The 24149-nt window shown below is 26.8% G+C and overlaps 1 protein-coding gene across 4 annotated transcripts in view; it reads left to right on the top strand.

Moving 5' to 3' along the window:
* The first annotated feature begins 940 nt into the window (after positions 1–940).
* LOC136983944 (zinc finger protein ZFAT-like) overlaps positions 941–24149 on the top strand; it is a 50142-nt gene continuing 26933 nt past the window's right edge. Inside the window, exons 1-7 of one of the 4 annotated variants that reach the window (XM_067280834.1) lie at positions 941–1038; positions 5246–5317; positions 6271–6527; positions 12193–12507; positions 17113–17271; positions 18434–18665; positions 22391–22565. In XM_067280834.1, coding sequence (XP_067136935.1) covers positions 6281–6527; positions 12193–12507; positions 17113–17271; positions 18434–18665; positions 22391–22565 — 1128 coding nt within the window. In that variant the 5' untranslated portion in view covers positions 941–1038; positions 5246–5317; positions 6271–6280. Of the gene's footprint in view, positions 1039–5245; positions 5321–6270; positions 6528–12192; positions 12508–17109; positions 17272–18433; positions 18666–22390; positions 22566–24149 lie in introns of all 4 variants that reach the window. The other 3 variants (XM_067280831.1, XM_067280833.1, XM_067280832.1) reach the window with 3 other exon arrangements.

The raw sequence follows: 24149 nt of genomic DNA, 5'->3' as shown, positions 1-24149 counted from the left end.
ATGGATACCATAAGAAATATCGACTTCGCTTGGCAAGAATTAACTAAGAAATGCATGAACGGAGTGTGGAAGAAGTTATGGCTGAAGGTATCCAAGAATTCTCATCGAAAAGAGCCTATCGCTGATCGTTAGGTCGACAAAATTGTCAACTTAATCGATACAGAGATGTAGACGAGCAGGATATTGGGGAGTTTACCGCAGGTTTCTGGCGAGAGCCTTACCAACGACGACCTTCAAGAACTGGCAGAACAAGAAATTTATGTAGAACTGAAAAATAGTGATTCTGAAAACGAAGAACCCAAAAAATTTCTGTACAGATTTCCTTATTAAAAGTTTGGTAACGATAACCGAAATCGTTGATCAAATTGTACCGAATGATCCAGATTTTGATAAGATGCCAATGCAAAACTAGGCGTTTTGGATGCGATCTTCCGCTATCGACATTTGCTTAAGGAAGAAAAAAGTGACCAATAAAACTACACGACTTCATCGCAAAAAACAAGAATTTCAGAAGAGCCAGGACCTTCGTCACAAAAAATTAACTTTACATTTCTGTGGACATATGCTTATGTGTTATTTAATATATATTAATATGAAAAACTTTATATAACAATAACTTAAAAGTATAGTAAAATTTGCTTATTTTTTGGACGCGTGTTCCCCTATCCCTATTTACTCTATGTTAAAATGGTCTCGTTTAACGCTGTTTCGCTTAGCGCTTTGTCGTCCAGGAATGCATCCCCCGCGTTAAGTGTGGTCTTACTGTACTGATCTTTTTGTGTTTACACAGTGTATCATACAAGAAAAAACATTTTTAAAGATTTTAGTTTTCCTTTTTGTTTGTATATTATTAATAGTTTATCTCATTAATCTATGTTTAAATTATTGATATTATAAACTATTTAACATTTTTATATTTAAAACTGTATTGCGTATTTCATAATTTTATTTCGAGAATGTAACCGCGAATGACGTCATGACTCGTCGCCATTAAACCACAAACTACTAAGTTCATCTTCGGAATTGGAAAAGACATCGGTACGCTTTCTTGCTATATATGAGACTATTATATTCTATTAAATTATATTAATAAATTATATTTATTTTTAATTATATTAAGAATATTGCAATAATTTTAAAAAATGATAATGATAAATAGTTTTAGAATCTGCAGATATATTCTTCATATGTTATAGTCGTATCAACCGTAACATGTTAGAAAATTAATTTGTTAAAATTCATTTGATTGGCTAATGTTAAATGATTTGAATTTTATTATAACCAATAGAGGAAGCGATAGCAAATTTCTTGTTTGAATTGAAAATTAAAAGTTTTAGATATATTTTTTTTTTTTTTTTAGCTTTTGCATTGCAGAAACTGATTAAATTTGTATTTTAAAATTTGTTTACACACAAAAGAGAAATTATGAAAGCCATGATTTAATATTTATGTAATATTATAAATACATTAATTTATATTATAAATTTACTTAGTCATTTTAAGTCTAAAACATGAGATTTGTAATTGACTCGAAGTTATAAAATGTAGAAACGTTAATTATATAAATATTTTTTTAATGAAGTATAAGCAAAGCTTTGGTATATAAAAGTGCTATTTAATTAAAATTCTATAATTGGATATATTTAGAAAAACTTCACAATTAATACATTAATTTCAAGCGAAATATAATAATTTTATACTCATTTTCCAACTTTTATTTTTTATTTTTTACCTTAATGAAGTGAAAAACTAAAATTTATAGAAGAAATACAAAATATATAAAGTTTTTTCTTTTCATTTTATTAAGGGAATTGAAACCATGTGTTAACTTATGAATTTGAAATATAGTAGATTTTCTGTGTGTGTGTGTGTATACATATGTCAGTTGTAAATACATTTATCTGTTTCATAAAATACAGATTAACATAATATTTAAAAGTATTGATTATCATTTTAGTTTTTCTGTATTTTATTAAATTTTAGCTTGATTTTATCTAAATATTTAGAGATATTTAATTGCACATTGTTCTCTTAAGCTAAAAAAGTTGATTGTAATATTAATTTGAATAGATAACCTATATTGCAAGGGTTTGTAACACTTTTAAGAAAATTTTTTCCAATAATCCCCCTTACACACACACACACACACACACACCACGTGCACATTTGGAAAGTTTTGAAAATGATAGTGAAATATTTTCAGGAATTTTTAAATATATACATGTACAATATGTATTTAATTTGCTTGTTGACTTCTTTCAAACTTTCATTGACCACTAAGAAGTCATTACCCAACCCTGTTGGGAAGTTGAGTTTTTTTTTTTTTCTTCAAATTTAATATTGTATTGCATATTTATTTATTTTCTGGATTATCATCATATGGAACAACTGGGATGTTATTAATCTGCTGTTTTAATATTACTGTCATTTTGAATTTATTATTTTATGACACTGTTATTTTAAAATACAATTGACATTAAATTCTTGCAGAATAGTCTAATAAATTAATAATGTTTAATCATTGTTTAATATTAGAGAGGTTGAGAGTGAAGTTTTCAACGTGAAAATGTGTATGTCGGACGTTCAGCACCGCTTTCCTGTAAGCCTAGAAGTTTGACAATGGTGTTTGGAATGTCGAGCACATTCCAAACACCATTGTTTACTGACTTTCTAAATGCTATTGTCAAATTTCTAGGCTTACAGGAAAATGGCACTGAACGTCCGATGTGCACGTTTTCGCGTTTAAAACTTTGGTCTCAACCTCACTATTGTGTATTTTTTAAAACTTGTGAGAAAATATACAAAAAATAATAATACTTATAATTTTTTCTTGTAAAAATATAATAGATAGTGTTTTCAAATGACATTAATGCTCAGTAGAGTATTTTGGATTAATTAAATTTTTAATGATTCAAATTATAGTTTTTTGTGTATTTAATTTGAATTAAATGGCATTCATATAAAATAAAGAATATTCAAATTGTCAAATATTTCCCTTTTTCTGAATATAACTAATCACTGTATTATGAACTTATAAACTATTGATTAATTATGATTATTTTAAGAAAGAATGTTACAAAATTAATAACACAACTGTCTATTGGCTTTACAGGATAGATTTATTTACATAAGAGAACAGTTATAAACTATTGAAAGTATTTGTGTGAATAAAATCTTTTTTGAAACACCAATAGACAGTTGTGTTGTTAATTTTGTAACATTGCTTAGTGTGGAGTGTTTTTACATTTTATAAGAAAGGATGATAGAAGTATAATTTGATTATTGCAATAGTAATTATTAAAAATTTAAGCCTTAAAACAGTTTTTCAGTTATTTATTTAATTTTTATGTACATACAAAGTAAAAAGAAAGTCTCATTTGTTGAGTCTTGCATATTTAAATAGGAAAATCATAATTAGAAAATGGAATCTTGTATATTTTTTGAATTAATTGCTATAAATCTTAAAAGATTATATATAAAAGAAATTTAATTACATCTTTACATGTGTTTTTAAAAAAAAATTTTTATATGTTTAATTCTGTTGTCATAATTTTCATTTAAATAACATATTGCTATAAAGACTGTTTCTGTAGACTATTTCTTATTGTTTAACAATAAAACGACATAACCTCTTGTTAATGGTTTCAAAATGTCACATTTGCAAGTTTATAGTAGACTTGGTAATGTAAAAATGATTAGTTTTTAATCATGTAATAATTTAAAATAGGCATTGCATTTTAACTAAATTCATTATTCATTCATTAAACAAATTCATTATTTATTTATCTATTAATTAAATTGTTTATTATTGATTTACACAAATGTTGTAGTTATATTATAATTTTTATTGCTAAGATACTTATATTTAGACTTATTCATAATAAATTTCTCTTTTTGAATAAAAGATATGCAAAAAAAATTAAAAAAATTTTTTTCAATAATAAGTAAAGCAAAACAACCTTTTAACTTTATTAAAAATATTTAATTACAAATATTTTCAACTTCTTTAAGGTCATCATCAAGAACACATTTAAAAGAGATCAATTTGAAATTTTGAATGTGTTACCTGACAATGACCTTAAATAAGATGAAAACATTTGTAATTAAATGTTTTTGCTGGAGTTATAAGGATGTTCTTGCTTTATTTACTAATCTCCAGTTGAATACCGTACTTTAGAATAATAATAAAAGATAAAAATCCTTGCTGCAATGAGAAATTTATTGTTCAGTGATAATGACATCATTTTGTTTGAAAAATAAATTGATTAATACATAAAGAAATCTTAACCTAGAATAAAAATTAATTGTTATTAAAATTTTAAAATACTGTTTATTTTTATTTTTAATCAAAATTGCTAACAGTGTTTGCATTAGTTTTATGAATATTATATTATACTATACAGTGGAACCTTGCTTAATGAGCATAATTCATTCCAGAACGTTACTCGTAAAGTGAAACACTCATTAAGCAAAACAATTTTTCCCATATAAATTAATGTAAAATACAATAATGCATTTCATGCTGAAAAAATACTCAAATATTTTATGTATAATGTTTATTCAAAGAAAATTATACAGTATACATTGTTAAGGAGTACATTGTTAAGGAGCAGGAATCATCTTTTCTTCTAGTGCGGAATGAACCAACCTGTAATGCGAATTCGATTCGCAGAAAACGAAAGAAAGTCAAAATACAGTAATTTCTAATATTTAATTATAGCCTTTACATAGCCCAAGAATTTGACATATTGTTTGGCATGTTTACATAACAGGCTATGGTTGTTGATGTTTATATGTAATATGTGTAAACACAAGTTTAGAAAAATGTGTGATCATAAATGACAAAGATGCTAGCAGAACTAGTGCTAAACACAGACTGATGTAGCATGTGCACAATCTGAGACTTCCCCTCTCCTTGTCACTCGTTATGCAAAACATTGCTTGTTAAGAGAATCATTTTTTACAATTTGCTTTGCTTGTTATATGAGTTGCCTGCTAAGCAAGGTTTCACTATATATATATATAACACAAACATACAGGAATATCTTGCTTAGTGCAACTTCATTTAGGACAGAATTTACTATAGTGTGGTTTATAAAGTGTGCTAGAAGATTCAATTAATGAGCAATAATTCATTATAATTTAGTCATTGCCAGCCCAATATGTATAAGAGAATTTATAATTATTAAATTTTCAGACTAAAAATGTAAATGTGATTTTGAATGTATATTCAAATCTGTTTTAGTGGGTGCTTTGTGTTCTACTTATAAAGCCATCCTAAAGAAGATGTTTTGTAATGTCAAAGACATTTGAATGAAATAAGTTTCTACTTTGCATGTTTGTTTTATTTACCAATCTCACACTCAGAAACTGACTTCTATTTACTGATAGAATTTATGTTTTATATAGTTTTAAAAATAATCTATGCCATTTTTTTTCTTAAAATTTAACTTAAAACTTAATTGTTTTGTAACTCTTTCACATGCAATGAATCAATAAACTCAAAGAATAATATGGTTCTATGAGTCATTGACACCCAAAAATGACTTATTTTAGGTCATTGAGTCAATAAACCCAAAAATGTAAGTAAAGGTAGAAAGTATTTCAACACTGTTTTAAATGTGCTGTTAACTTTTATTTTAAATTTGCTGTATTAAAAATTGCATATCTTTTTAGAAAAGCACAGAGAAATTTGTAGTTGCATATAACCTATTTTGTGATTATAAACTTTATAGTAAAAAATTACTGTGTTGTCAATTTAGATTGGGAATAATTGGCAAAATAGCTAATGGTACTTAGTCCAACCATTCATCCTACATTACTTGTCAAATTTTGGTGCTATGCAATTTGGACTTTTTTCATGCATATTTTTAAAAAGTTTCTTCTGGTATAATTTTGAATAATGAGAATGCTGTACTAATACAAAAGAGCTTAAGAAAATGTAATTCAATGCTGCCAAACTTCATGAAGAAAAGAAGAGGAAAGTCCAAACAACATTGGATAATTTGTTTCTCTTTTAATAAAAATATTAAAAATTTTAGTTGGAAAATAAAGGAATAAAAGTTTCAGTTTAACAGCATCTTTTTATTTCTTTCTTTTGCAGTTCATATTTATGACTTTTATGACCCATTAATAAGTTGGTTTTAATTATTTTTTAAATGAAAAAAATTATTTTTTAACAAAACATTATTTTTATATTAGATATATTTACAATTAGTTTGGAATAAATATAATAAAATAAGTGATAAGTATATGTATTTTTTATTAACAGATTTTAAAAATGGATGTCTTGATTTGTGGAATTTGTCATGAAGAATTTAATGACATTGTAAAATTTATGGATCATAAAAAGTTGGGTTTATATCATAATAGTGACTGTGGTAAAATAATAGAATCGACAGAAGATGTAAATGAACAAGAAAACAATATCTGCATATTGAAATCAAATGATAATATGGATGAAAATAATATTATGGAAATATATGCCAATGAAGTATCTTCCATTGAGCAAAATGATAATGCACAAGGTATGGATTGATTATGTTATATATATATTGTCTGTAATATTTATAATATTTTAAAAATAAGATATAACTATAGGTTTTTAGTCAGTTTATATAGTTTATATAAAACCTTTGGATTACATTAAATTTAAATAATTTTTACACCAAATATCTGATAAATGATAAAACAAATTAAAATAATAACTTCAGATATAAAAATGTAAAATGAATAATTGTCAATAAATTGTTCATTGTTAAAGTGTTTGTTATACAAATATATATATATTTCAGGCTATTTAAGCCATAATAATAATTATTAAACATTATTATTAGAAATAATCATTATTCTACATTTCTTTGTAAATGTAATAATTAAGGATTTACTTTCACGTTAATCTCTGTCATTTAATTGAAATTAATGTGAAAATGAAACTTTCCTGAATAATGTAATCCTATTGTACAGTATTTTCTTCTATATTTATTAAAATTGTCTTTGTTCACTCTAAAAATTCCTGATAAAGTATTTGGTTCATAAAGTCTGCATATACAATCAAATTTGAATTCTAGTCAACTACTATATAACAGCTCTTAAACATTTTTGGAACTTTTATACATAACTTTCCTTGGAATGATAAAGTTTTCACTATATTTCTCTTATATCTTGAATCTTTTTTCTTAAATACAAAAATTGTTTGTTTTGTTAGTATTCACATTTAAAGATACCATTAAAATTATTTTTGATTTATGTACAATTACATTGAAAAATTTTTTATTAAAACTCCTAGGAAAATAAAACTGGCACAAATTATCCTTTTTATATCATCAATATTTTCATGGCAAGAGAACTATTTTAACTGTTTTATCTATATATATATATAAATGAGGTTGTTTGTTTGCTCACTATGAACATCTAAGCCATTTAACCAATTGCTACAAAACTTGGTAGTTACATTCACGTACTTCTAACTTAGATAATGTCTATACTTCTGATAAATAGCACTGAGTTCAGCGTTAACGTAAATTCTTCTTTTTACTGCAAGCACTTTCGACGAAATTACGTTCGTCGTCTTCAGGCGAATAAGGAAAGAACAAATTTGAAAGTGGCACGCGCCGAATGTTCCAAACCGATAACAGAAAATTTTCGTTGGCGAATTTTTAAAAATAATATATTCTTTTAGCGTTCGGTAACTTCGCCGGTTCGAAGGAGATTTTAAATCGGCGTGACTGATGGCGCATGCGCTGAAAAGTCCACGCGCTAAATGTGCGACTGTCGGCGTGTTTGGGTGTTTAGGCGCTTGTAAAGAGTGACCCAAATTTCGGGCAAGTCCAGGGTGGGGACGTTGCATGCATGCTTAAGTTGTATGCATTTGGGAACTACTCTTTTGGCTCTGCACATTAGTAGGAATTGTAGTTGGGCGAGCAATTTTTGCCACACTATCTGTAGTTTCAGCAATGTGAAGAAAGAGTTTTTCGCAGTTTCCATTGCTTGTAGAAAAAATAAAAGTAAACTCACGCCAAAGTTGTATATACTTCTGATAAATAGCACTGAGTTCAGCGTTAACGTACTAATGTGCAGAGCCAAAAGAGTAGTTCCCAAATGCATACAACTTAAGCATGCATGCATTGTCCCCACCCTGGACTTGCCCGAAATTTGGGTCACTCTTTACAAGCGCCTAAACACCCAAACACGCCGACAGTTGCACATTTAGCGCGTGTGCTTTTCAGCGCATGCGTCATCAGTCGCGCCGATTTAAAATCTCCTTCGAACCGGCGAAGTTATTGAACGCTAAAAGAATATATTATTTTTAAAAATTCGCCAACGAAAATTTTCTGTTATCGGTTTGGAACGTTCAGTGCGTGTTACTTTCAAATTTGTTCTTTCCTTATTCGCCTGAAGACGACGAACGTAATTTCGTCGAAAGTGCTTGCAGTAAAAAAGAAGAATTTACGTTAACGCTGAACTCAGTGCTATTTATCAGAAGTATATACAACTTTGGCGTGAGTTTACTTTTATTTTTTCTTTAGATAATGTCATAATCCCACCCCAAAATATTGATTGGATTTCTATATATCAATTAATTTCTGTCTATGTTTAATTTGCTGGCTTTACATGTAGCACAATCTATTGACAAAGCATTTAAGAAAATAATAAACTATATATAATTCTTACGAAAAGAATATAATTTTAAAAATATATACACTTACTAGCCAATGAATTAGAAACCCCCATGCATATTAAGTAAGTGTAATTTTGCAGCTTATATGCAAAATACTTGAGTCATGTGCATTACCATGTGTTCATAAGCTCCTATTTAGGAATGCTGTTGGTCAGTACGGTCGTTAAGTTTATGAAAATGGGGAAAAGAGAAGGACTTGACAGAGTTTCAAAAAGGGCTGATTGTGGGTATCTGTCTTACTGGAGCCACAATACCAAGAACTGTAGAGCTGACTGGTTTTTGAAAACCACTGATTTCTGTGAAGAACCAGAAAGTTTATGTACAGTGGTGTCAAGAGTGCTGTGATTGGACATCTGAGGACTGGTAAGAAGTAATATGGTCAGACAAATCACAGTACACCTTATTCTGTACCAACATAGATAGAGGATTTGGAGGGAGCCCCACAAAGCAATGCACCCTGCTTGCCTCATTAACTCATAAAGGTTCTGGTGGGGGTGTTATGGTATGGGGCATGTTCTGTTGGGATGGAACTGTCTGCTGATATTCATGGAAGGTCAAGTGACTTCAAACGAGTTCATGAACATTGTTACCAATCAAGTTTATCCTGCAATACTGCATTTTTTTCCTGCATGTGATGGCTCTTTCTTTGATGACAACACTACTGTCCATCATGCAAGAATTGTTCATCAGTGGGTGGTTCAGTGATCATGAAGATGACTTTTGCTACCCACCATGGCCACCACAGAGCCTAGATCTTAACCCTATCAAGAACATATGGAACATGTTAGGAATGACAGATCCACCAGCAAAATCTGCTTCCATCAAATCTACGCAAACAAAAGGAAAGTCTAGTGAATGCCTGGTGTGCATTGGACTTACAAGCACTTCAGCACCTTGTAGAATCCATGCCAAATTGAGTAAATGATGTAATTCAAGTTAAAGGTGGTTCAATAAAATATTAAACTACTGTTTCTAATTCATTGGCCAGTGAGTGTATATTATATTCACTTAATTACTGTAACAATGATGTAGCGTGAGATAGGTTATTGCTATTATGCCATTACTGTGACAGGTAGCACATAGCATTTGCCTGTATGGAATGGAATAGTGTTTTGTCCCTGGATATTATACTTTTCCTGTTAGCAGTATAGTCATAGCAGTAATGTATCAAACTCTGTTCATGGGAAGATTTTTGAATTGAAATAATGTGACTTGTAGTGCAAACTGGAAGTTTGTGTATAGTTAATCTGGACCTCCTGCTCTTAAGCTTTTCATACGGTCTTGTTCATCTAACTCCATTCTCGATATTAAGGAAGGACAGATGGATGACAGTGGGAATTTATAGGTTACAATTTTTTCAAATTTCATCTCAACAAATTGCAGTCCAATAAGTACCCTCCAATAACCAAGTCTATAGAACTGCTGAACACTGGTAGTCAGTCATGGGTTTGTGCATTGCCAATGGACTGGTCACATGGAGTTTTCTGGGTCTTCTTCACGTTAGTAACACATAAATAAGGTCCAGTTTTACAGAAAAGTCTTTGTGGGATGCATTCTCCTTGATAGATTGCTCATGTGTTGCATTGCCTTATCCAAATAAACCAAATCAATTATAATGATTTTTCTATAAATGCAATATTTATGAGGACATGCTTAACTACCACAAAACCTGGACACTCCACCTCTTTTCCTGATTTCATCTTCCCTTATTAATTCATAAAGCCATTGCCCCAAACTTTCTACTGATACTGCTGAAAGATGTTCTAATGTTCAGCCGAATGAATGTATGTGCAATGATTTTTAAGGCACAAAGTAGAGCTCAAAGTCTTTTTCTGTGCTGATGATTATTTTTCCTATTTATCATCATGGCGACATTGCTTCATTTAAAATTTCTTGTAATTGTAATCTCTGTAATGTGCACTTTATACACATGTTGAGTCTTACTGTCAAATCTACATCCACTATTTTTATGCCACAATTTTCAAAAGTTTCCTTTACTTAGATGCTTGCTGTACTTGACTTTTTCAGCCTGGTTTTACCAGTTATTTTTACGGGATCACATAAAAGCAATTATTGTATTTTTGCAAGATTTATTTATTTAAACAAATCTTATATGAAGTCTTTCGGACGTTAAGGTTAGCAACTTCTATCACATGCAGGGGCCATCACAAGTTATCCAATACAAATCACTTTTCAAATATTAATTATTATTATATTAGATCAGTATTAATTAGTAGTTGTTGATCATTCTCTCTCTCAGGAGGAGGTCAACTACTACATTTGGTCGAATCAACTTCAGTCCCCTTCTGCAACAGTTCCTTCTTCCTATCTGACCCAGTGGTATGGTGGCATTTGAATAGGAAAATTACATAATATGAGGTTACTGGCGAGCACAAAATATGTCTTAAGTGGTTTTCGAGAGTGCCGAGTTTAAATATTTGGTCTGTTTTTTGTGAAATTTGATTCGTTGGCAGATCACCATTTGATATTTGGCTGTGAATGGAACAGTTTTTTAGAGCTAATAGGAAAAAAATATCATATTTTAACAAATTTAGGATATCTTATTTTCAATTGGTGTCCACTTGACCAATGAAGTTGTGCCATTTTGTACCATCCGAATAGTGAAATAAAAATGACAGTGGTAGGCTGAAATAACCAAACTGTTTATATGGTTTTAATGTTTGTTATATTATAGCATTTGATTTATATAACAACAAAGGTTATCTTACCTAAGGGTTTATCATACCAAGTGACCAATCTAATACATTTTAAAAATTCTGTAATTGTGTATAGTAGAGAAATAAAAATTTTTTAAGTGTGTTTGATTTGTCACTTAGTATGATAAACCCTTACATAAGATAACCTTTGTTGTTATATAAATCATATACTATGATGTAATACAATAGAAGGGTTAGAAGTGTGAAAGAATCTAATAATCTCAATGTCTGTCATTTTTTCCCAGACAATGCCAGGCTTACTTGCTAGTTTCTGATATCTAATGTTTCCTAGTTAGTATGGAATTTTAGTATAGATGCTTATTTAACTAGCTTATATTTTAAATTGATAAAATATACCATATATAAATTGATAATGTAAAATATGTATAGTACATGTTAATTAATAAAATATATATTATTGTATTAGTAAAAAATGTAATTTGAAACGTAGAAAGCATTTTACAAATTTGTGGTTATATTTTATTTTATTAAAATATGTGGTTATATTTTAAAGAAACTTTATCAATATGTTAATGCAATTTTGTAATTAGAGGTTTAAAATATATTGTAAGGTAGTCTAAATTTTTTTAAATTAGTTGAAATTTTAAAGTTAACAAAGAAACTAATTTAATTTGTAATTTTAGTATAATGTTTGTATTTTATCAATTTGATTTTTATTTAGTATATAGTAAAAGTAGAATGGGTTAGATGATTATATTAAATGCATATATCAGAATTAAATTTATCTAACAAAATTAAATAATTTAAAGTAATAAAATATTTATTAACTTTCAGTTGAAAATATTACATTGGATGATTTAGGAAATGTAACTATGATACCTGATCAAGATGGAAACATTGCACTGATGGGAAATATTCAAATAGTTCATTCTACAGATGGTGATCCAGCAGTTGTGACAGTGGCATCTGATGTTACTACAGGATCAGAAGTTACTACAGAAAATGCTATATTTACATTACAAACACCAGATAATGAAAATCAAACAGAACAAAATACTGAATTTGTATCTCTTACTTCAGAATCTGAATGTAATGTAGCATATACTGAAAACAGAATTACATCAAGCAATTTCAGTTTTCAATTGAAAGGTAAATTTGCATAAAATGTATTACATAAGATAATTTAAACAGGTATTTGAATAGTGTATAAAAAAGTTAACTTACCATATTTGTTAACAATAAAAGGCTGTACTATGGATTGGAATTTCGAAATTTTCCTGTGGAATTTCGGAACTTGGTGATATTTGGCTAATGTTTAACGCCAAATGTTTAATGTCACTAGTTATTGATTCATGGTAGTTCTTGAACAAAAGGAAAAAAGGAGGTGGTGTTTGACTGTTCGTGCCCCCGACGGATCTCTCAGAGGGGAGCTGCTGAGTGTTTAACAATTTATTGCCTTTCATTTATTGCTTTATTTAATAAACAATTTATTGCTTTTTTTTGATAAAAAGACACTGTGAAAGACTGGTTTTCAGACCCTACTGCTAGATGGCAGTACTAGCAACTATGGTGTTGTCTGCTTAATTTTCTTTTTTCTGGTTAGGTTAGGTTAGAAGACACACTATTTACTTTAGAAGAAGACAAGATGTGAGTAACCGTACCCAGATGATGTGGTGTCTTACAAATGTGTTAATTTAAATTAATTTAATGATATGTGTAATCGAACCCAGTGGAAACTACAAGCAATGCCACCTACTGGAAAACTCTAATATGGCATAGAATGCATCGTGAAAGGCAAGAAATCGTAACTATGTTAACTTTCTTATTTTTGGTCTCTGGTCCAAAAGTAAGGTATCGTTAAACTCGTCTCAGTCCCCTGAGTTCAGATATATACTCAAAGTCCCGAAATTCCGTAGGGAATAATCTATATAATCCCCCAATAAAATATAAAAATTTTTTCTTTAAATTTAATTAATTATTGAAGAGTCATAAATAGCTTTCAGTCGTTAACTCAAAATTATTAAAATATATGGATGGATTGATTACCTATATCTATTAAAATAGTAATAAGATACAGTTAGAATCAAGTCAATACTTCATGTGAATGCAGTTGATATAAATTAAGAAATTCAAAGATTTTTTTATATCAATAATATGTTTTGGTTAAACTATATATAAGTACTTATAATAAAATTAAAATTCTATAGCTAGAATTTTTTATTGATATAAACTACTGATGATACATTTACCATTTCAGTTTATAAATAAAAAATGAATGAATGTTTGATTTTCTTAATTTTACCTGATAAACTTTAATTTATCGTTTTGTGAATTGTTCAAGACTGAAGATATTATTTATTACATTTACTATAATAATGCCATATTTATATTTTAAAAATCATTAAGTTGCTCATACTTTATTTGAATTTCAGAGTATTTTGTTTTTGATAGATAAGTTAGAAATATTTATAATTTAGTACCATAAACATATAGTATACATATCTTTTACATTTAATTATTACATTACATTACATTACATTATTAAATACAAGTATGTTTACATAGTGTTGCAGAATAATTAAGTTACATGTATTCTTTCATAATTTTAAACTTATAAACATTTTTAAAGATATCATTTGTAATTTGAGACTCAGAATAGATAAAAAGGAATGCTAAATATTACATTTACAACCTTTACAATTTAGAGGTTTTATAAACTTGCTTAATCAAACTATTTTTCTCCCCTCTTCTTTTTCATTTAGAAATTTATTCCTGATGATATAATGTAAAATTAGAAATAGTTAATTTGAAAATTAATTATCCTTTAGTGCTTACTTAGAACATTGTCTTTCATTATTTTTTTCATTAACTGTTGTTTGTTTGCATTTATAATTTTAAAATACTATTGCATGTAGAACTTTCGATATAGCCTATATTGCTTGATTATCACGACAAAAAGTTTTTAATTCATAGACTCTTCACTAGTTAATTGTCAGATAAGAGTTTTTTTCCATTTTCAACACTACATAGTGCAATCACTCAACCACTTGGCATTTTTCATCTTTAATTTTTATTCAATTCAATTGAACTGAATAAAAATTAAAGATGAAATTTTATTCAGTTACTAAAGAGTTTTTTTTTATTCTGTGAATTTGCCAAGCAGGTATAAAATGACCTGCCTATGGATATTGAATTACATTTTGAATTTTCAATTTCAGTATGATCAGTTTTTAATGTAATCATTTCTGATTTTTTATTATAAAAAATAACTTTTTCAAATTAGAAAAACAAGAAGTTTTTAATTAGATGAATTCAAAAGTTATAATTTATAACTTATAAATTATAGAAATGATGATATCATAGCTTTTATTTTTAGTTCATTTTTGTTATCTAATTCTCAAATTATTGCAAAAATTTCATGTCTAAAATCATATATGGTTAAACCATCTTGTAATATATATTATGTTTTTAAATAAGATATTTTACAAAGGATTTCCATAATTCTATTTTTGATATCATGATATAATAAAAATGTATTTGAAATATTGTTTATAATATTTAAGTTGAAATTCTTAAAATTTGAGTCATGAAAATATAAACATTTTGGTTAATTTTGTCTGTGATTCAATTAATTATTGTTATAGATTTAATCTAAAAGTGCTGGTATGGAAAGAAATAAAACTATCAGGTTATAAGTAGGAAGTTTCTAATATTCTTTATATATTGTTACACTTTATTTATACAATCTATCCTTCCAGAGAAAATTGGAAGCATTATTTCCATATTGTACATTGAGTAGTGAGTACAAAACACTTTAGTTATATTTTGTGAATAAAAGAATAAGAAACAGAATTATAATATAATTATTTTTAATTATAATATTTTTGTAAGAATTTAAGAAAATTCTTTCTAAATAGAATGTCATATTTATATTAATTTTATTACTGATCTTTTACAAAAACATTCTCCAAACTATCATTCAGTTCTGAAAAGTTACTGATCTTTTATTTCTTCAAATAATTTTAAAATTTGTCTATATTATTATTTTATAATACATTAGAATTAATCATTGCTGGTTATCATTGTTATTAGAGTAAATATAATTCATTCCAGTCATTCAAGTACTTTTTTTTTTTAACTCTTTCCGCCCTGTGGGCACTAAGAGGGCCTCTTTTAGTAGGCCCATTATGGGTTCGGCCAGGCCCACAATGGGGCGACCGGGTGGTGAGGGACGGGGCCCGACATATCCGAACGGACCACCCCCCGAAAAATTCCTGGGGATTTCTCGACCCGTTCGGATTCGATCCCGGGTCCCCCAGAGCGGTAGTCTGCCACCTTGACCTCTCGGCCATCCGGCCGCTGTCATTCAAGTACTAGTCATATTTAACAATTTTTTTAACATGTCAATATTTTTTTAATGTCAAAAATGTTTTAAAATTAAAATTCAATTTTAAAGCAATTATTTTCTAAATTAATTCTCTAAAAGTTAAACTAATTATTTACATCAGATATATCATAAATAGGTACTTATCATTTGTCATACACAATATTACCACCTTTACAGATTATTTTCTTTTGAAAAAAGTAGTGAATTTTTATAAAATAAAAAGAGAACTGAATTTCTCTTAACAAAAACAACAGTATTAAATTAATAACATTTATATATATTAAATTTATTATGAGATAGTGGTCAGTTTTGAAATTAATTTAGAATACTGTGAAAATGTAATATTTAAAATCTTTATTTTATATTACCTACTTTTATCTCAATGTTTTCAATATTATTTAAAGAGGAGGGTTACAGAGATAGAAAACAGTTTATAGAATTTTAATTTGAAATCCCTATCTTTAGATTTAGTAGTCAGTTAATTTTTGTTAAAATCAGATAAATGTTAGGATAAAATTTTAATATTAATAGTTCATTATTTTGTTGAACAACAAACAAAAGTTGAATCCTAGAAGTTTGAAGCTTGAAATAGATGTTTCAGTTGATGTTTTTTGTTATTGGTTCTGGTCTGAACAGAATTTCTAAAAGTAAAAATTATTGAACATTTTTACTTCTGCAAAACATGATGGTAAATCTTATCATAAAGACTAAAGATGATCATCATAATCTTCCTCCTGAAGATCATATTAATCTTCATAGGTATAAGAACTGAATGATTTATCATAAATCTTTATTTTATGATGTGGATTTTAATTGATATTTTCTTGAAGTTATAATTGCTAGGTAGAATATTGTACATCATATGGGTTGTCTATTTTTGTGTAGACAAAATAATTTAAATTCAATTGATTCTTTTGAGTATTGATACTTTACAGATAATGCTTTTCTATGGCATGTTGTAACCAATGTAGAAATTATACCAGAATTGCTAGATATAATATACTGGTATGAAAATAAAATGTAATTATATTTTTTATTGTTTTATGGTCATTCTTTTTATTAAAAATAATTTCCATGCTAAAAAATACATTTTTTTTTTTTTTAATTATAATAATAATTTTTATTTGCAAAGGGAAAATTTCCCTATAAGGGGGTAGTACAAGTACAAGTATTACTTAAAGAATTAGTTTACATGTTAAAAATACGCATTACATATTTTTGTAACGATTATTAACCAACATGATTTATTATGAGGCACTGTTAATACCTTTAAGATATAACATTATAAAGGATTTGCCTAAACGAACAACAACAAATTATTAGGTATTACCAAGAATAAAAAATACATTTTAATTATTTTGCAGAAGGTCAACAATTAGAAGGTATATTTGCCTGTAATCTTTGTCAGTGTTTTGCCTTAACACAAAATGAAATCATTAGCCATATTCAAGTTATTCATAAAGATCACATCATTGAGGAAAACAAAAATTTTGAGCAGTTATATGTGAGATTGGAACCACTCAAAGGTAATTTTTTATATATTTTATCCATTTATTTTATACAATTAAATATGAATATAATATAATATTATTTTATCTAATGTTAAGTTATAAATAAATATCCATATATATATGATAAAAATTGATGACTTTTTTACATTTTGGATTTTATTTTACAATTTGGAAATTTTTTTATGTAGATTATTCTGATTTGTATGCAGTGGTAAAATATAATTTGAATGAATCAAAATAAATTTGTCATTATCTGTTTTCTTTTTTGATTATTATAAAAGATTTTATATTTTTATGCTAGTTAGAAGAGAAGATATACTAAACATTTTAATATTTGAGTCATTTGACAGAATAACTGTGAGGAACCTTTACTTCTGGTGACAAAACTTTAATAAATCATCAAACAAATACTTTCAACCTTACCCAAGGTCTGCTTCAGGTTATAGATCAATTCCAAAACTGGAATGCTAGGAATAGAACATTTTTGAACATTAAATTTAAAATATTTAAAACATTTTGAACATACAAAAACAAAGACTTAATGCTTGCAAATACATGAATTCATCATATACATATAATGCAACCTCTGTGCATTTATTATTTGAAGGTAAGGATTCTTTAGAGTTATTAATAGTACCAGTGATTAAGTTAGAAGACATATTTATCTAACAGAATGTTTTTGAAAAGACACTCTAGATAAAAAGAAATTATTTTTGCAAGCAAAATAAAACAATTATCTAGTTTTAACCAGTTAATATTCATAAAATTAAACCAAAATCTAAATAGATAACTAACTAATTATTCTGAAATAAGAAAGAAATGTAGGAGAAAAGCAAACATTGTGAAGTATATATTTTATATAAATGAAATGTTAGAAAGAATAACCTGATATAAGCATATAACATTTTTGGGCATTTGAAAGATATAACTATAGATTAAATTAACTTAGTTATCTGTAAATATTTATTAGTATATTTTTAACATTGTTTATGAAATTAATGTTTTAAAATATTACATTCCAGCATATAAAAATCTATCAGCTTATAATCTTTAAAATTATAATAATTTACTGTTTTCTTTAATGTTTGTAATTTTAAAAGAATTAAATTTATAAAATACAAATACTCAAAATAATTATTTATTCATAGTTTGTTTTATCTAATAAATTATATTTCAGAACCAAAAAATCAAATTATCCAGGAAAATTTTTCAAATCAATTATCTAATTCTCTAAAAGTTTATCCTATCTCAACTAATGCAGAACAAGAAAAATCCGATGCTATACATCTTGTTGTAGAAACCATAAGGGAACAAGATACCATTGTTCCCTTACCAAGTCAAGGAAATCAAAATGCTGGTCAAGTTAAAAAGAGAAGAGGAAGACCAAGAAAGACAGAAAATCAAAAAAAGTATGTTCATTTTTAAAATTAATTTATGAAAAACATCTTTATTGATAATTGTTTTCTTTATATCCTTTATATAAAAATGGACAACAAAAACACAATTAGGAAAAAACATATACAAAATAATAACTTTTATGAAATTGAGCAAACTCAAAATATTTTATTTATTTATAAATATTTGGTAAATTTAATTAATATAAAACGTGATGTATTTATAATTAATTACAGCTTTATCTTGCTGATGATGAAAAAGCAGAAAATTGGATTTTTTTTTAATCTACTAATTTTTAGCATTTTTTAATTAGCTATAATTCAGAGCTATAATTAATTTTGAAATTATCAGATTTGTGTATAACATTAATTTTTAAATTTATACTATTTTTGACAATCTTTACATTTAGTAATATGTTACAAGGATGAATCCAGTTTTACTGCATTAATGTAAAATACTATAATGGTAATATGTCTTAAAAGAATTTTTGATTCAATGAATGAAAAGATGATAATCTACAGGTCCTAATTACTGTAATTTGACCTTTTTGTCTAAATTAGTTCAAATTCAGGTTTGCTTTAGAAATCAATTATCAGATTTGATGGCGGTGTTTTTGTATAAGGAAAATGATAGGACAAATTACAGTGTTTTAAAGATAACAATTACAATGTATCTCCTTCCCAGCAATATTAGTTAATTATAACAATTACTTATTTTTTTTAATTTTACAAATTGATAACAGAAAATTTATTTTTATGACAGATTCTTATTTAATTATAGCTTTAGTCTTCATTTTACATTATCAAACTTTGAAAGTTATGAACAAAGTTATTGATCTGTTAAATTGTTGGTGTTCTCTAACTTGATAGCTAAACTTGAATTGCTGAGGAATTGGACTCCTTATACTATGGTCCATATCAGTTTGTTATAACAATTATAACAATTGATTTTCTGAAGATAAAGGTAATAACTTATGAGAATCAAAAGAATCAAACTTTTTAATTTTTGTTTTTGTTTTTGTTTTGGCATTAAATTTATTAATAAAATGAATAGTCTAAGATATGTTAAAATAAAGTTTTTAGAATAGTTATTTAATAATTATAAAATAACAGTTTCTCAAGGCTATGTTGAATGTATACTGTGTGAGTTGTATAGAGGTTTACCTCAGAGACCCATTTCTTATCAATTTTTATATATCTGATATGGAATGAATTTTTCAGAATGAAAGTGATGGTATAGCAATAGGGAATAAAATAATTTACTGTTTATATGCCACTGATGATTTTTGGTTGCATCTGATAAAATGGCATTGCAAAGGAAACTAAATATTTTGGGAGTTCTTTCTGAGGTCTCTACATTTGAAAATAAATCTAAATAAAACAAAAATGATCATTTTCAGAAACAATGGAAAGGTATTAGAAGTAGAAGGAAAGTAATACTTGAAAAATACAAGATTAAAAGTGGTTCCGAAAGTTATTTATTTAGATGTGCTTTTTTATAACAACATTTTTTAATATATATCAACAAAGATTCATATGTCTCTTAAATAACTGACTCAATTGATGTCAAAAATTAACCTTATAGATATAAAATATGAATTTAAATTCAATACTATAATTTTCCTAATGTTATGTTTTGCTTGTCCAGTTTTGTCTTTGTATTATTTGTATAAACTTGAAAAAAGTATATTGTTTTTCTACCTATCCATTTTTGGAGTTAAGCATAGTGTTCCAGGTTGCATTTTACTTTATGACTGTAATAGATTTTGGTTTTACTCTTTTGTAATAGAAACAGTAATAAATTTTTATAAGAAGATTAGAGATTCTGAAGATGGTCTGATAACAGCAATAATACAACTGCTACATAAAATAGCACCTCATCAAACTAGTGAGTTTAATAATTGGATGATTAAGTTTTAAAAGTTGTTGGCTAAATACTTTTAGAATTTTGCCAACTGTTTCTAATGATGAAGACTAGAAGTTTAGATATAATCTTTTTGATGAAAGATACTCTTAATTCATACCTCTTGAAAGATTGGAATCTACTAAATACAGTGGAACCTTGCTTAACGAGTGTTTCGCATAGCAAGCAAAATAAATTGCAAAGAAATGACTCGCTTAACAAGCAACATTTCGCATAACAAGTGGCCAGGAGAGAGGGAGTCCCAGATTTTGTGCATGCTAGATCAGTCTGAGTTTTGCCCTTGTTCTGCTAGCATCTTAGTGTTGCTTGTGATCACACACTTTTTCAAACTTATGTTCAGACATATTACATATAAACATCAACAACTATAGCCCATTATATAATAAACACACTAAATGATATGCCAAATTCTTGGGCTATGTAAAGGCTATAATTAAATATTAGAAATTAATTAATTTGACTAGAGGTAGGCAGTTATGCTGCCATCTTGTATTAAATTTAATGACCGATTCCAAATTAAAATTTAGAAATGTATAAATTAAAAATTAAATATTTATAATTATTAAATTTAATACGAGATGGAAGCATAACTGCCTACCTCTAGTCAAATTAATTAATTTCTACTATTTAATTATAGCCTTTACATAGCCCAAGAATTTGGCATATCATTTAGCATGTTTATTAGACATATTATCTGTGATTTTTTTTTTTTTTTTTTTTTGTTTTCTATAAATCAAATTTGCATTCCAGGTTGGTTCATTCTGTGCTAGAAGAAAAGCTGAAGATGATTTATGCTCCTTAACAATGTTTATTGTATAATTTTCTTTGAATAAATGGTATACATAAAATATTTGGTATTTTTTTTGGCATGGAATGCATTATCGTATTTTACATTAATTTATATGGAAAAAATTGTTTCACTTAATGAGTGTCTCGCATTACAAATAAGACTCTGGAATGAATTATGCTCATTAAGCGAGGTTCCACTGTAATTCCAAATTTCTCTCATGGTGCAAAGACCTTGTGGTTTCTCCTGAGACAGCTTATACAAAGATGAAGTAGTCTGATTTTTCATTCAACTCGGACTGAACAAAAATTTTATGTTTATTGGTTTATTTTATTTTAATTTTCATAATTATTCTTGTAAAAAAAATAAATTTAATGATTTTGATTTATACTATATAATAAAAGTTTATTTGATAATTAATGACTTAAGAAAGAATATTGTGTTGATGTTATGCTTAGCATCTACACAGAAATGAATTTAGAAATTGTTTTGTGTTTTGTAACTTTAATTTTGTGTGCCACCTGTACAATTTTTTTTTATTGCTGCTACTAAATATTACTAAGCGTTCTTGTAACAGATTATAATCCCTTAATACCCTGTCAATAAAGAATATTTTATTCTATTCTATTGTAATATTGATATAACATAAAACACTGCTTTTATTTGTAAATTAATTTTTTATGGATTTATTTTGAAATTAAAAATTGCTATTAATATAGTTTCTAGTTTCTTGAACTAAATTGGAGAAAGTTTTTATATTTTGTTTGCATTTTAAAACTTTATTTAATTGTATATTGTTCTTTTTGTGTTTTCATACCTTTTAATATATTGTTATTTTTATAATAATAATAATAATGTTAGTAATTTATATTCCAGTGAATATTTCAAAAATTTGAATTTCATTAAAAAAACTGATAATTGCTGTCTTTTCATTTCAAATATAAAACTTATTATTTATAAAAATACAAAAATACACTCTTTTATTGATAGTCTTTGATCAAAAATAAAAATTTTTAAATTTAATTGAAGATGTGCTACAGAAGAACAAGAAACATCGAAAACTGAAGAAACACAACCACTTCCTGAAATAGGTTCTGATGGACAGTATCATTGTCCTCGATGTAAAAGAGCTTTTAAAAAGGAACGTCATATTCTTGGACACAAATGCCTTGGAAAAGGAGATTATATTGATATTTCCATAAAGGTAATTATATTATTTGTTTTATAAATTTTTATTAAAGATAATTGCAGTTATTAAATAATTCTTGAGTATTAATAAATTTATTTAGCTATTATTTTTATGACATTTGATTTTCAAATGACAATGTACATTTTTTTTTTTCAAATATTGATAAAATAATTTTCATTATTTTCTATAAATTTTTGATTGCATGAATGGCTTGGGGTGGAAAGTGCTATGCCATCATTTTAACTAATGCACAGTTTACATCATTAAAAATATATATTTTTTGAATATTTTAAATGAGATTGACATTAGCATAGGATGTTTATCATTCCTATTATTAGGTATCATTGTTTTGTGGCAGAATAGTATTATGCAGACAGAAATCAATTTTGGTTGAAGTATATGATGGATCTATTTGAGGAAATATATTTGAAATGGTTCTAAGTAGTAATCTTCTGGATTAATAATGTCATGTTAATGAAGATGGATACAGATATGAAGATGAACTCATTATCAGTAATATATACCAATGGTGAGTATTTTTAATTTTTAAAAAAATTATGGCATAGGACTATCATGCCGTAGGAATTCAATTATACATGTGGAGACTATCATGCATAACAAATGTTTTAAATTATTTTATAATTTTAAGATTTAAAGCATATTAATTTTATAAAATTCATATTATATTTTTCATACTTTTAAAATAATATATTATGATTAGATTTTTGCAATTATTATTTATCTTGATGGAAACATATTCATTCTTCAATATAAATACAGTTGTGGAGATTACGTATCAACATTATGTAAAATATGAAATTCTACTTTCATCTATACAGATCTAGACTTATTTAGATGAGAGTAGAATTTATATATTTTTTAAGTATACTTAATTACTTGTGAATTATTTACAATTAACAGAAAAATGTTTAAATGTGTTTTAAAAGATTCCGTGTTTTATAATAACACTTCAGATTTATGTTTCTGATAATAATGCATCATAATTTTATAACAGTTGAGAACAAGACATATGTCAATATATTCACTAGATACGCACAACAATGAAGATCAAAAGCTATCTTACTTGGATAATGCTCACTGCAAGGCTGAAGACACATGCACACCATCACTCAGGATTAATGCAGTGAGCAGCAGTCAAATTTTTATCATATTAAATATGAATCTGCAAATACAGAGGCTGATTGTATGAAATATCATTATATATCTTAAGAAAATTAGTCAGAGAAAAAAAACTATTCCATCTGTGTTAAAAATAAAAAAGGGAAGGAAAAGATAACATTTAATCTATATATAGTATTTATTCAGTGAATTTTCCTTATTTCATACATTTAAATTTTACTATTTTTGACATTTGATCTTATTACAATAGGACTGTATTTGGTTGTAAATTCCTGATCCTACCATAAGTCATAATTTGAAATGTCATAAACAGCTAAATAGAATTGTCTGCCAAATATTCAGTACTTTTGGGATTTGAAATGACTTCAATGCACAAAATGCTTATTTTTATTAAATCAGTAGTATAAATGAAGTGTAATATAAGAAATGAGGACAAGTTTTTTTATAACTGTATATGAA

Source organism: Centruroides vittatus, unplaced genomic scaffold (assembly GCF_030686945.1).
Source record: "Centruroides vittatus isolate TY-2023 unplaced genomic scaffold, ASM3068694v2 contig_898, whole genome shotgun sequence".
NCBI lineage: Eukaryota > Metazoa > Arthropoda > Arachnida > Scorpiones > Buthidae > Centruroides > Centruroides vittatus.
Note: the sequence above shows the minus strand (reverse complement) of the source record. Positions and strands in the feature narration are given on the sequence as shown.